Below are 15,002 nucleotides of genomic sequence, written 5' to 3'. Positions count from 1 at the left end.
ATGTCGGGCTTGAATTTATAAATCGGACCCAAACTTATATTCTTATTTTCTTATACAACTTCTCTAGAATTTTTAGGTAGGAAGATCAACATGCTCGAATTTCATTAACAACAATCTTGATCGAATTTCTTTTCTGATTTTTTAAAATTGAAGACACAAAATTCCCCTTCAGGTCTGATTTATTTAAAATTAACTAAATCTAAATTAGTTTCATTCGATTCTAAACTCAATTAATGAGAATACATAATTTAATTAAATCAAATCTTGATATTAAAATTCTAGTTTAATCCCCAAAATCAAATTAAAATTCATTTTAATTGCTTATTAAATCAAAATTTTAATTTAATTTTAAAATTAAATCCAAATTCAATTGTCTCAAAATTAAATTTAGTCCAAAATTGGTATAAAACCCAATTTCCATTCATATGTATGCCCAACATTGCTCAACTCAAATAAAATAACCCCCAAAAATTTATCTACATAGGAAATTATGGATGATTTGAATGTTGTCTGGACATAAACCAGCCTCCATGAAATGATTAAGCTCGTAGATAAAGCCCAAAGCTAACCCACTAAAGCATAAAAATGATGTTTTAACAGTAATGATTTTCATAATATCAGAAATTCTTGTCTCGAACTTTCTTCTAAAAATACACAACTTATTTGAAGATTAATCTGAGCTTTAATTAACGATTTTTCGGTTAAATTATTTAATCGATAATTAATATATTTTTCTATTAATTCTGTATATCTTCCTATTATATTCTTACGAATTCAATTTATGGAAACGGGATTTCCGGAATCACATTTTCTGACACTAATAAATCCATAATTGAACATGTATACATTAGACATGTTTTAAATTTTAAATGCGACAATTTTAGAAAAAAAAATAAGTCCAGGTAATAGGTTAAGTACCTTACCAGACTGAACAAATTGTTATGGTGGGGACAAGGAAATCATTAAGCATTTATGGTAAAGGGACCAACTGTAGCTTATATTTCATTAGTTTGCTTCCCATAGGAACCCCATCACATAATTTACTTGTTAATTGTTACAAGCCAACTACTTCTTTGTCTTTTCCTATACATTTGTTCATTTCTGTTTGGAATCTGAAATGATAGATGCCATTTCAGGTAGATTGACTAACCATTACGGAGTTTGTTGTTTAAACCATTATCCGAATCATTGGTGTGATTATGTTCATTTTCACGTGATAAGAATTTTAAAAAAAAAATTGCTACAAGTTGTTGATTACCTGTCAACATTCATATAAAATTAGCCAAGTCATGTAATTAATTTATATCTGTTACGAATGATGGGTGAATCAAAATAATATAATGGAAGTCCACGATCTTAGCTTAAAACCCGCCTTATATTTATTTCTTTCCTGGTCTTTAAGCTATCATTTTTCAGGCTGCAAATCTGCATCTCTATAGCTGCCCTTATAACATCAACTGGTATAGATAATGGAGGAAGGAAAACGAAAGGCCAATATGGCAGATAAGAAAATGAGTAGTAAAGATATTGGAAGCATTGTTAAGAAGAATAAAAATCTATCTATAAGCTCCATTTTCATGCATGCCGATGGTGTAGATATGTGTTTGATGGCTGTAGGCTTCATTGGAGCTGTTGCAGATGGCACTGTTGCACCCTTGATTATATATTTGACTGGTCGCATGTTTAACAGTGTTGGTGGTGCTAATGAAGCTTCATCTGTTGGTATTCTCGTCCACAACGTTCGCCAAGTATGTTATTACTTACAAACTTACAACATAATAATATAGTATGTTTGCTTATAATCTGATAAGATACAATTTGGTTTGTCTTCTTTGGTTGACAGGTTGCTCTGTATGTTGTTCTGAGTGCATGTGGGGGATGGGCTGGGTCCTTCCTAGGTGAGCTTGAAGTTAATACAAAGTTCTATGGCCACATATAATTCTTATTTTGCTATCTAAATTTTTTTTTTTTAAATTTCAGAAGGATTTTGTTGGACAAGAACAGGTGAAAGACAAGCTACGAGAATGAGAACAAGGTATTTGAAAGCTGTTCTAAGGCAAGATGTAGGCTACTTTGATTTGAATGTAACAAGCACAGCTGAAGTAGTCACAAGTGTTTCCAATGACAGTCTCATAATTCAAGAAGTTATTAGTGAGAAGGTTAGTTCAACTAAAATCTTCAACAATCAAAATAAAAGAGAAAAAAGAAAAGAAAGAATTACTTTCCTTCAGGTTGTAAGTTGATTAACTGGTTTGAATATGCATCAGGTCCCAAACTTAATAGCAAGAGGTTCTACATTTATTGGAACTTACATAGCAGCTTTTCTGATCCTATGGAGACTAGCCCTTGTGATTTTCCCTTCTGTTTTGTTGTTGGTGGTTCCTAGTTTAATATATGGGAAGATTTTACTAAGTCTTGCAAGGAAGATTAGGGTGGAGTACAATAAGGCCAGCACAATAGTAGAACAGGCAATATCTTCCATAAGGACAGTTTATGCCTTTGTTGGTGAAAACAAAACCACAACTGAATTCTCTGAAGCTCTACAAGGATCCTTGAAGTTAGGGTTGAGGCAAGGGCTGGCTAAAGGCTTGGCCATTGGAAGCAATGGCATCACTTTTGCTATTTGGGCTTTCATTACCTACTATGGTAGCAGAATGGTCATGTACCATGGAGCTCAGGGAGGAACTATTTTCATAGTAGGCACCTGCATTGCTACTGGTGGACAGTAAGAGTTTTGAACTTCAAATTCTATTAGGAATAGGACTGTAAATTCTTATCTAAGATGGTATTTTATATACTTATATAAAACTTCTTTTTTCATTGATATTTTTGGTGTTATTTTCCCTTTTATTGAACAGACAACTTGGTACTAGTTTATCCAACCTGAAGCCTTTATCTGAAGCACGTTCAGCTGCCGAACGAATAAATGAAGTGATAAGAAGAACCCCAAAAATAGATGTGGATAACATGGAAGGGGAAATTTTGGATAATATTTTAGGAGAAATTGAATTCAAGCAAGTAGAGTTTGCATACCCTTCAAGGCCTGAGAGCATAATTTTCAAGAACTTTTGTCTCAAAATTCCTGCAGGAAAGACTGTGGCCTTGGTGGGTAGTAGTGGATCAGGAAAATCAACTGTGATATCATTGTTGGAAAGGTTTTATGACCCACTTGAAGGGGAAATACTTGTTGATGGGGTTTCTATTAATAAATTGCAGCTCAAGTGGTTAAGGTCACAAATGGGGTTGGTGAGTCAAGAGCCTACATTGTTTGCAACAACCATTAAAGAGAACATACTTTTTGGAAAGGAGGATGCTGGAATGGAAGAGGTTATTGAAGCTGCTAAAGCTTCCAATGCCCATAACTTCATTTCTCAGTTGCCTCAAGGATATGACACCCAGGTTTGTCTGCTTACCTTTTGTGTTTATTAGATTATATCAACTATAATGCACAAACTTGATTATACAAGCATCATATATGGTTTAAAGATTAATATTAAACAGGTTGGTGAAAGAGGGGTTCAAATGTCTGGTGGACAGAAACAACGAATTGCTATAGCAAGAGCCATGATTAAAGCACCCAAAATCCTCCTACTAGATGAGGCAACAAGTGCATTAGACTCTGAATCTGAACGTATTGTGCAACAAGCTCTTAACGAGGCCTCCGTTGGACGCACAACTATCATCGTTGCACATCGTCTTTCTACCATTAGACATGCAGATTTAATTGTTGTCGTCAAAGATGGTCAGGTCATGGAAATGGGGTCACATGATGAATTAATGGTCAACGAAAATGGCTTCTATCCCATGCTAGTGCAACTTCAACAAACAGAACAAGTAAAAGTCCAAAACAATGGAAATAAAGATTTATCTACGAATAATTCCGCTTACATAACAAACACGGAAATCAATATTACAAGCAGTCGTAGACTTTCTTTACCCAGTCGGACAAGTTCAGCCAACTCTGTAGCACCAGATCATGCTTCACTAGTTGGAGAAATGAATGTTGAGGATAAAAAAACATCTGCACCATCTTTCAGGAGATTGTTGGCCTTGACTTTACCAGAGTGGAAACAAGCTACTCTGGGATGCTTAAGCGCAATTTTATTTGGTGCAGTGCAACCACTTTCAGCCTTCACAATGGCGTCAATGATATCAATATTTTTTCTCACAGATCATGGTGAAATTAAAGAAAAGATAAAGGTTTATGCTCTGAGTTTCCTTGGGCTTTCGTTGTTTTCTTTGATAATAAATATTATCCAGCATTACAATTTTTCTTACATGGGAGAGCACTTGACAAAGAGGATAAGAGAGAAGATGCTTTCAAAGGTGTTGACTTTTGAAGTTGGGTGGTTTGACCAAGATGAGAATTCCAGTGGCACTGTTTGTGCTAGGTTAGAGAAAGATGCTACTGTGGTATGTTCTGCATTTTCTAACCTTCTTTATGACTATATATAATTGATTATGGACATCACCTAACTATATGCTCTTGTATGTTTCCAGGTGAGATCTTTATTTGGTGATGGAGTGTCTCTTCTTGTGCAAACCATCTCGGGTGTAACTATAGCTTGTGCGATGGGCCTATTCATTGCGTGGAGACTTGCCATTGTCATGATTGTTGTCCAACCGCTCATCATCCTTAGCATGTACGCTCGGATGGTTATTCTTAAAAAAATGTCTGTGAAAGCCAGAAAAGCACAAGAAGAAAGTAGCAAGCTTGCTGCAGAGGCAGTTTCCAACCACAGAACTATTACTGCCTTCTCATCTCAAGATCAAATCATGAAAATGTTGCAAGCAGCCCAAGAAGTTCCAAGAAAAGAGAATGTTAGACAATCTTGGTTTGCAGGTCTAGGACTTGGTTCAGCTCAATTTCTTACTGCTTGTATTATGGCCTTTGATTTTTGGTATGGTGGAAAACTCATATCTCAAGGATATATCACTGCTAAAGCCCTTATTGAAACATTCCTCATTTTGGTTAGCACCGGCCTTGTAATTGCTCAAGCTGCAAGCATGACATCGGACATGGCCAAGAGCGCTGAGGTTGTTAGATCTTTGTTTGCGATATTAGACCGCTGCACAAGGATTGAACCTGATGAATCTAGTGGTTACCTTGCACAAGAAATTACAGGATGTGTAGAAATCTGTGATGTTGAGTTTGCATATCCGGCTCGACCTAATGTGAGCATTTTGAAAGATTTCTCAATTAGCATAGAAGCCGGGAAATCAACAGCACTGGTGGGACAAAGTGGATCTGGTAAATCAACCGTCATTAGTTTAATTGAGAGATTTTATGATCCTGTAAAAGGAGTTGTGAAGATTGATGGTCGAGATATAAAGTCTTACAACCTAAGGTCATTGAGGAAACACATAGCACTTGTTAGTCAAGAACCAACACTATTTTCTGGCACAATAAGGGAAAACATTCTATACGGAGCATCTGATAAAATCGATGAGTCCGAAATCATTGAGGCAGCCAAAGCAGCAAATGCACATGATTTCATAGCAGGTCTAGTAGATGGCTATGATACCCGGTGTGGAGACAGAGGTGTGCAACTATCTGGGGGCCAGAAGCAACGGATCGCCATAGCCAGAGCCATATTGAGGAACCCAGCAATGTTATTGTTAGATGAAGCAACCAGTGCACTTGACAGTAAATCTGAGAAAGTGGTGCAAGAGGCATTAGAGCGAGTGATGGTGGGAAGAACTAGTGTTGTTGTTGCACATAGGCTAAGCACCATTAAAAACTGTGATCTTATTGTTGTGTTAGACAAAGGGAAGGTGGTGGAGAAAGGCAACCATTCATCTTTGTTAGCCAAGGGTCCAACAGGAGCTTACTACTCTTTGATTAATCTTCAAAGTAGAGCACATAATTCTACTTAGTCATTCAAATGAGTTGGTGTATTTTAGATGAAAGTTCGAATCAAGAATTTCTGATATTATGAAAATCATCAGTGTTAATAGTTTATTTTTGTGCTTTAGTGGGTGATAAAACGCCTCTTAGCTTTTAGCTTTCACTTTGAGCTTAATCATTTCTTGGAGTTGGAGGCCAGTCCATGTCCTGCTAACATTCGGCAAAAGTATCATATAGGACCTTATACTAAGAGTCGGATTATATTTTGCCCCCTCCAATAAAAAAATGACCAAATTAATCATTGTACATTGGATCAAAAGAGCAAAGGTCCTTCTGTTAAAGATTTCATCCATTTATATGATTAAAAGCTCGTCCACATATGTCAAAATGAAGCACACATGACACGCCATGTGCAACTATTTGGTTATTCTGTCAATAAGATCAATTTTACAATAAAAATAGATGAAATTTTTAATAAAAATGATTAATTTACTCTTTGCCTAACGTACAAAGATTAATTTGCACAATTCTTAAGTTTAAGAAGCAAAATTAAATTTGACTATTAGTATAAAGATTTTCATAATACTTTTACCAATAATAATCTAATCACTCGTTATTTCCTATGTAGATTTTTTTTTTGGAGAGCGGTGTTATTTGATATGAGTTCAATAATATTTGGCAAACAAATGGATCAAAATTGGCTTTTATACCAATTTTGGACTAAATTTAATTTGGAGATAAAATTGAATTTTGATTTAGCTTTAAAATTAAATTAAAATTTTTTATTTAATAAGGAATTAACTTGAATTTTAATTTGATTTTATTTAATTAATTTATTGATTGGGCTGAATTTAATTTAGACTAATTTGGGTTATGGGTCAATTTTAAATAAATCAAATGTAAAGAGGAATGTTAGAGTATTTTATAAAATTATTGTATTTTAAAATTTATTTAGAAACATACGGTATTGTTTTAGATTTTTTTAAAAAAGAATATGTTAAATAATGGATTCATTAAGTATGTGACACATGTCATACTTTAAAATTTTAAAATAAGAATAATGGTCCGAGTTGACTTGTCATGTATTAACTTTACGTGAAATTGTCACTTGACATGAGGGCTTTATATGATATTGACACATGATAATCTAAACCAATTCTTTTCTACAAAAAATAAAAAGTGTGACATATGTTACAAATACAGGGAACTCGTCATTTGACATGATAAAATTGTTTTTTGGAAGAAGAAAAAAAAATACCATGTTTTTCTAAATAATCTAAAAATCACCCTATTCTTCTAGATAATTTTTAAAATATGGTATTTTTATAATAATTTTTATTATCTTAGAAAGTGATTTTTATGTAATTATTTGAAAACTTAATTCTTCGGACGGCGCGTTTATTTGTGATTAATGTAAAAATATCAGTGATAGTGGGATTAGATATTAAAGTAAAACTATAGCGTGAGACAAAAAAAAAAACTAAACATACCGCACTAAAAGTAAACGTCCATCCAAAAGGACCCTTAAATCGATTGAGCTTAGCTAAAGGTGTGTTATTTGCTTCGGTTTATACTATCCATCCGAACTTCATGACATTTTAATTCATGATGCTTCACATGGTTAATGGAATAGCTTTGTAGGTAAAACTACTATGAAAGTTTCGTACTAAAAGTCAGATTGCATTTTGTCTCATTTATTTAAAAATTAAGTAAATTAGTCATTGTATGTTAGATCAAAGAACAAACTGATCTTATTAAAAATTCTATTTATTTTTACCGTTAAAAACTTATCTATATATGTTAATATGAGGTACACGTGGTGTGCCACATGTCACTATATGATTGTTCCATCAGCCATGCCAATATTTAATAATATCAAGAGATAAATTTTTTAATAAAAAAAGCCAATTTGCTCTTTGATATATGCTACATTGACTAATTTGCTCATTCTTTAAGTAGAGGCATAAAATACTATCTAACTTATTGTGGAAGGGCTTCCATAATACTTTAACTCACTTTGTGACTTTTTAATAAAAAAAAATATATGAAAAGTATCAAAATTTAACATAATTTTAAATGGGTTATTATTTGGTACACTAACATTATACTTTTTTTATTGGAAAATAATCTTAAAAAATTATCATTTTTCACTTTTTTTTAAATATTTATTTTAAAAAAATATTTTACTATATCTCTCTATAGGACACTTGTCCACTCTTAACCCTCCTTGTGAAGTCTAAAAACTCCACTGGCAATCTACATAATATTTTTTTCATTTTAAAATAGTTAAAATATGTTTCAAGACTTTGTACTCTTAGCATATTTGAAATTTAATTTCTTTACTTTTATTTATACAAATTTAGTCCCTTAACCTTTTAATTTTTAAAATGTACGTCTAATTGTTAACATCATTAAAATTTGTCTATTAAATTCACTGGCGTGATATTTTGAAATTAAAAAAATTCACTCAGTAATTATGTAACAAAAATGATGTTGTAATGAACTTGAATTTAACAAAAGATTTTAAATAAAAATAAGGAGATTAAATTTTAAATGTATGAAAGATACAAGGACTTAAGCATATTTTAACCTTTTAAATTATAGAAATTAAATTATTCACCGTTTTTATTCCCTTAAACTATTTGATTAAAAATTAGATTAAATTACTCATTTTATAGTAGAATTGCTTATTTACTCCTAAAAAAAGTTGATATTAAAAATAAATTTCTTTACCATTTAAAAGAGAGAGAAATAGGCATTTATTGAAAAATCAAAGTTGATATTACAGTGATTGCAGATCTCCCTTTCAGCATAGGGAATTGAAAGGGAAAAGTTGGGTAGAGAATATTGTAAATAAGTTAGGCCTTTCACCATCAAAGTTTGGATGGTTTGCTTTAAATAAAAAGCCTAATCTAACAATATCTTTTTCCCAAGTAATTTTAGTTGATTGAGTGAGCAGTGTTGTTGTGGGGTCTCCTTTGGAGATTAACCAATGAGAAGTATGCTCCAGTGGGTCCTTTAGCCAACAAAGATTGATGGGTCCCTTTCTCTATAACCTTGCCTTTATCCAACACTGCAATTTGGTCACAGTTTTGAATGGTGCTTAACCTATGTGCCACAATCACACTGGTTCTCCCCACCATTACTCTTTCAAGTGCATCTTGTACTGCTTTCTCTGATTGACTGTCAAGGGCACTGGTTGCCTCATCTAAGAGTAAAATTGCCGGGTTTCTCAATATGGCTCTTGCTATTGCAATGCGTTGCTTTTGGCCACCAGATAGCTGAACTCCCCTTTCACCACACCATGTATGATACCCATCTTTTAACCCTGAAATGAAATCATGGGCATTGGCTGCTCTAGCTGCCTCAATGATTTCTGCTTCATCTGTCTCATCAGATGCACCATATGCAATGTTTTCTCGGATTGTACCAGCAAATAATGTGGGCTCTTGGCTGACAAGTGCAATGTGTTTCCTTAGCGACCTAAGGTGGTATGACCTTATATCTCTACCATCAATCTTTACTGCTCCCTCAAGAGGATCATAAAATCTCTCAATTAATCCGATGATGGTTGACTTACCCGACCCGCTTTGTCCTACCAATGCTGTTGATTTACCTGCTTCAATTTTGAGTGAGAAGCCTTTAAAGATAATAATATCTGGTCGGGCGGGGTACGCGAAGTCTATGTCGCGAAGTTCTACATGGCCTGTCATCTTTTCGGGTTTGTAACCGTCAGGGTCTTCGGGTTCAATTCTAGTGTATCGATCCAATATAGCAAAGACTGATCCAACTGCATCTGAGCCCTTCGCGAGGTCAGAAGTCATGCTTCCTGCGTCGGCTATTACTCGACCTGTGCTTACTAAGATCATGAAGGTTTCAAACAAAGCCTTTGCAGTGATGTAGCCATGTGACATAAGTTTTCCACCATACCAAAAGTCTAAGGCCCAAGTACAAGTTGTTAGGCTTGTTGATGTGCCAAGGCCAATACCAGCGAACCATGATTGGCGAATGCTCTCTCTTCGTGGGCCTTCTTGGGCTTTGTCCAGCATTTTCAGGATTCGGTCTTGGGAGGAGAAGGCAGTGATGGTTCGGAGGTTGGAAACTGCCTCTGCAGCTAGCTTGCTGCTTTCCTCTTGGGCTTTGATAGCCTTCTGAGACATGCTTTTAAGCAAGACACGTCTCGCGTAGAAACAAACGATGATGATTGGTTGGACCGCTATCATCACAAGTGCAAGCCTCCAAGCTATGACCAGCCCCATGGTGAAAGCTATGGTTACTGCTGAAATGGTTTGAACAACTAGTGCCATTCTGTCACCAACCAAAGATCTTACCTTCAAAAACAAAAAGAACAATTAAAACCACGATGCAGGATAGTCATCAAAACCATCTTACTTCCCGACCATCGATAAAGTGGTCTAGATTATTGGCCCTACAAATCCTGCAAATCATTGTCACAAGTTGGAAAACTCAACCTAATCAAAGATCAGCATAAGAAAATACATACCACATTGGCATCCTTGGCAAGTCTAGAGCAAATAGCCCCACTTGAATTCTCATCTTGATCAAGCCAGCCTACTTCGAAAGTGAGTATCTTTGAAAGCATGCGCTCTCTAATCCTCTTTGTCAAGTACTCTCCCATGTATGCAAAATTATAATGTTGGCCAACATTAATCAGAAATGAAAACACCGACAACCCGAGAAAGCATAAGGCATAGATCTTAGTCTTTTCCTTGATCTCATCATGATTAGTCAGAAAATATACTGATATCATAGATCCTAGTGAGAATGCATAAACAGGTTGAACTGCACCAAATAGGATTGCACATGAACATCCCATCATTGCTTGCTTCCATTCTGGTAAGTTCAATGCCAACAATCTTCTAAAAGAGGGGACTGGCAATTTTTCTTGATCTTCCACCACGGAAATGCCAGCCAGTGGAGCACGGTTTTGAGAAAAAGAATCGGCAGAACTTGATCCACTAACCAATGAAAGTCTTCTACTACTTGTGTTGTTGATATCCATATTTGTGATTGAAGATGAAGCACAAGTAGGTAAAGTTGAGTTAGCTTCTTCAGGGTTCTTTTCTTTCTCTGTTTGTTGAAGGTGGACTAATGAAGTGTAGTGACCATTTTGATTTTCTATCAGCTCATCATGTGATCCAATTTCTATAACCTGGCCATTTTGGAAAACTGCTATAAGATCAGCGTTGCGGATGGTAGACAGGCGGTGGGCGATTACTATGGTGGTTCGGCCAATGGAGGCTTGGTCTATTGCTTCTTGCACCACTCGTTCAGATTCCGAGTCTAGTGCACTTGTTGCCTCATCTAAAAGAAGGATTCGGGGTGCTTTTATAATTGCTCTTGCTATAGCAATTCTTTGCTTTTGTCCTCCTGACATTTGAACTCCTCTTTCGCCAACCTATTCAAAGAACAGAACTTCATTATTTAGCATGTACAAGCTCATTGAAATATATGGTTTGAATAATCGATCATAACACTTGAAAAGAGGGGTGAATATTCGATCGAATCGAGTATTTTATCATTCTAACTCGATTTAATTTTTTTAACCGGTTAAATTTTATCATCCTAAATCTTTGAATTTTAAAAATTATTTCGAATTATTTTTAACTTTTTTTTAAAAAATTTTTATTTGCCAATTACGTGTGAGAAGTGTTCAATGAACAATACTTTGGTCCAGCTGAGGGAGAATGGTGATCTAAGGCCCCATAGAATATTATTCTTGGCATAGCCTTTGAGCCCAAGAGTTGTGATTTTCCTAATTTAAGTTGGTAACATGATTATGACTTTTGCTACTATAATATGGTTAAAATTTGTTATTAGACCCTGCACTTGTATAAAATTTGAGATTTGATCCTTGTACTTTAAAAGTTAAAAATTCAATCCTTCTACTTTTTCAATTTAAAAATTCTAGTCCAATCATTATTTTCATTAGTAGTTTCTATCCAAATTTGCCAATTTAACCTGTTTATTTTCTATTAATTATATATGACGTCAAATGTGAACAGCCTAATTATATACTTACTATTTTAATGGCTTGATTGATATTTTTAAATAAAAAAAGTAGGATAAATTAGTTTTTAACTTTTTTTAATTACAAAGATTAAATCTCAAATTTTGTCAAAGTATAAAGACTAACAACATATTTTAACCTTGGTTTGACAATCTAAATTAAAAAGCCTAAGAAAGTTACATTTTTTACTGTTTAGACTAGCAAAATGAGTCATATCTTCAAATTACTAACTTTTAAATGTAACGTTTTTAATATTTAAATTTACCACACACATTTTCATGACAATATCAAATATTTATATATTGTTTCTTAAACCATAATTTTCCATGCATTTCTTACCGAAGCTTGATGTTGAATTAACCCTAAGAAGAACATGCTTCAATACAATTTAGAATTTCAGTGGTGAAGAATTTTTTATTATTTTTCCTTTTTTTAAGAATGGAAGTAATGGCTAATTTTTCATTGCTTAGTGAGCAGTTAAAGGGGCAAGGACTAACCTGAGTGTCATAACCCTGTGGCAATTGGCAGATGAAATTGTGGGCATTTGAGGCTTTGGCAGCTTCGATAATCTCTTCCATGGTAGCATCTTCCTTGCCAAAAAGTATGTTCTCCTTTATGGTTGTTGCAAAAAGTGCTGGCTCCTGACTCACCAAACCCATTTGTGACCTTAGCCACTTGACCTGCAACTTATCAATGGCGACCCCACCAAGGAGTATCTCTCCCCCTAGTGGGTCATAAAACCTTTGCAGTAGTGCTATGACTGTGGATTTCCCCGAGCCACTCCCACCCACTAATGCCACAGTCTTTCCAGCTGGAATGGTTAGGGAAAAATCTTTGAGAATCATGGTTTCAGGCCTTGATGGATATGCAAATTCAACATGCTTGAATTCCACGGATCCTGAAAATTTTTCCATGATTTCACCTTCTAAATTGTCTGAATCAATCTTAGGGACCCTTCTTATCACTTCCATTATCCTCTCCCCAGCTGAACATGCTTCAGAGAAATACTTCAGGTTTGACAAACTAGCCCCCAATGCCCTGATGATTCCATCAAAACCAGTAAAAAAGATCGTCATATTTGAATGTATTTCTTTTATAAAGCATAAAATAATCCAAAAAAAGGTTCAAAGAAATTTACAAGCCTCCCATGGCAATGGCTGCGCCAACAATGAAAACAGTTCCTCCTTTAGCACCCTGGTACATGACCATCCTACTACCATAATAAGCCATGAACGACCAAGTTGCAAAAACCACCCCATTGCTTCCAATTGCTAGACCTTTAGCCAAACCTTGCTTTAACCCCAACTTGACTGACCCTTGTAAAGCTGCTGAGAATTCTGCAATGGTTTTGGTCTCACCAACAAAGGCATAAACTGTTCTTATAGAAGATAGTGCCTGTTCTGCTATTGTACCAGCTTTGTTATATTCCTCCCTTATCTTTCTAGCTATTCCTATCAATCCCCTTCCATACATTAAACCAGGAATCACCAGAAGCACAGCAAAAGGAAAGCCTACTATTGCTAGTCTCCACAGCATTATAAATGCTACCATGTAGCACCCCACAAATATTGCAACATTCATCAGAAAATTTGGTACCTACATAACATTAATTTCCCATCGTTAGCGTCTTTTTGTTTATGAATGTCTAAATTTGGAAATAAAAGTAAAAAGACCTTTTCACTGAGGACATCTTGGATTACGAGGCTGTCATTTGAAACACTAGTGATAACTTCAGCTGTGCTGCTAACATGCAAATCAAAGTACCCCACATCTTGTCTTAAAACTGCTTTCAGATATCTGGCTCTCATTCTTGTTGCTTGTCTTTCACCTGTTCTTGACCAACAAAACCCCTCTGAAAACCCAAAAATCAATGAAAATGAATCATATCTTCAATTTATAATTCCTTGGGAAAAACAAACATTGAAAAAAAAACCCTACCTAGGAAACAAGCAAACCATGACCCACAAGCCAAATACAAAAGAGCCACCGAGTTCTGCCACCCATAAAATAAAACCTGTTAGCTTTCTGCTTGAGTCAACGTGCCCTGTCAGGCGTGTTTGCATGTGTGTCTTAAAAGAAAAGAAGGAAAAACAAAATTACAAAGTGAAAAAAAAAAAAGAGACCTTGTTGATATTTTGAATGAACGTGTCTGAAGTGACAGCTGAAGCATCACCAAAATTGTTCATTAACTTGCCAGTAACAAGCAAAACAAGAGGTGTACTGAAACCATCACCGACGGCGCCGATGAAGCCGAGAGTCATCAACCACAAATCCACAGCGTCGGCATGCATGAATATGGACCTTATAGGCCCATTTACTTTCTTGACTGCACCAGTTTTCAGCTGCTCTCTCTGATCATCATCCATGTATTATACATAGAAACGAAAAAAACCCCAAGATTCTCAGACCACCTAAGATCAGTGCAACCTGTTTTGTTTTGCTTGAAATGGCTTTGGTTTTTTTTTTTTTTTGCTTTGCTTGCCTCAAAACAGTGTCGTCTCGTAAGGCAAGTGAGAAAGGAAACAAGAGAATGGGAGATGTTTTTGGCTAAGCAGCAAACATGGGAAACGTCTTATATATATAGGTGTTATCTGGTGGGGTAGTTCGAACCCGAGATGACCTGTGCTACCCACATGGGTACCATCAAATCGACAAATATGATGCATAATTTCTTTTTATATTTCGCCATTTTCTTTTTCATTTTTTGTTCTAGCCATTAAAAAATTGTATTAAATCCTAGCATCCTATTATACAATATGTATTATGTATATATGTATAATACAGAACATTTGTTTTCAAGTTTTAATTTTAATGGAACTGTGTAGTTAAAACTTTAATCAAACATCTATTTGGTACAGGTTTGAACCATATTCTTCACTAATTCTCTCCTCACAAGTGCTTTCTAAATAGGTAATTAACTAATCATGAAATGTGCCTCATGGTTAAGGAATGAAGTAAGCAACTACCGCACCACACCATACCTCATAATTTCTATATATTTATTAAGACACATAGTCATAAACACAATGACACCATGATTTGCGTACCCTAAATCTAGAAAAGGAAAAGATGTTAACAAAACCGATTTCACAATTTTTACGTCTCGTTTGTTACTAGTGTACT

General features: G+C 35.0%; 2 protein-coding genes across 2 annotated transcripts; one reads left to right on the top strand and one right to left on the bottom strand.

The window, feature by feature from the left end:
• Positions 1 to 1,367: 1,367 nt before the first annotated feature.
• Positions 1,368 to 5,942, top strand: LOC107958598 (ABC transporter B family member 15). Its single transcript, XM_016894414.2, has 7 exons — positions 1,368 to 1,748; positions 1,844 to 1,898; positions 1,981 to 2,159; positions 2,268 to 2,725; positions 2,859 to 3,399; positions 3,502 to 4,413; positions 4,501 to 5,942. The coding sequence occupies exons 1-7, from the start codon at positions 1,470 to 1,472 to the stop codon at positions 5,875 to 5,877; spliced, it is 3,801 nt and encodes a 1,266-aa protein (XP_016749903.1). The 5' UTR covers positions 1,368 to 1,469; the 3' UTR covers positions 5,878 to 5,942.
• Positions 5,943 to 8,590: 2,648 nt separating this feature from the next.
• LOC107958599 (ABC transporter B family member 15) lies at positions 8,591 to 14,435 on the bottom strand. Its single transcript, XM_016894415.2, has 7 exons — positions 14,003 to 14,435; positions 13,818 to 13,872; positions 13,553 to 13,731; positions 13,018 to 13,475; positions 12,377 to 12,917; positions 10,353 to 11,267; positions 8,591 to 10,179 (listed from the first exon to the last, which is right to left on the bottom strand). Exons 1-7 carry the CDS (start codon positions 14,243 to 14,245, stop codon positions 8,788 to 8,790), a joined length of 3,783 nt encoding a protein of 1,260 aa, XP_016749904.2. The 5' UTR covers positions 14,246 to 14,435; the 3' UTR covers positions 8,591 to 8,787.
• Between the last annotated feature and the right edge of the window lie 567 nt (positions 14,436 to 15,002).

This window comes from Gossypium hirsutum, chromosome D07 (assembly GCF_007990345.1).
Source record: "Gossypium hirsutum isolate 1008001.06 chromosome D07, Gossypium_hirsutum_v2.1, whole genome shotgun sequence".
NCBI classification, from domain to species: domain Eukaryota; kingdom Viridiplantae; phylum Streptophyta; class Magnoliopsida; order Malvales; family Malvaceae; genus Gossypium; species Gossypium hirsutum.
Note: the sequence above shows the minus strand (reverse complement) of the source record. Positions and strands in the feature narration are given on the sequence as shown.

What these genes read in the sequence shown, in the direction of transcription:
- LOC107958598 (XM_016894414.2), top strand. Translation starts at nt 1,470, where the DNA reads ATGGAGGAAGGAAAACGAAAGGCCAATATGGCAGATAAGAAAATGAGT. An exon ending in ATGGGCTGGGTCCTTCCTAG is followed by an intron (nt 1,899 to 1,980) that starts GTGAGCTTGAAG and finishes TTTAAATTTCAG; the next exon opens with AAGGATTTTGTTGGACAAGA. An exon ending in AAGAAGTTATTAGTGAGAAG is followed by an intron (nt 2,160 to 2,267) that starts GTTAGTTCAACT and finishes AATATGCATCAG; the next exon opens with GTCCCAAACTTAATAGCAAG.
- LOC107958599 (XM_016894415.2), bottom strand. Translation starts at nt 14,245, where the DNA reads ATGGATGATGATCAGAGAGAGCAGCTGAAAACTGGTGCAGTCAAGAAA. An exon ending in AAGATGTCCTCAGTGAAAAG is followed by an intron (nt 13,476 to 13,552) that starts GTCTTTTTACTT and finishes AATGTTATGTAG; the next exon opens with GTACCAAATTTTCTGATGAA. An exon ending in GCCATTGCCATGGGAGGCTT is followed by an intron (nt 12,918 to 13,017) that starts GTAAATTTCTTT and finishes TGGAATCATCAG; the next exon opens with GGCATTGGGGGCTAGTTTGT.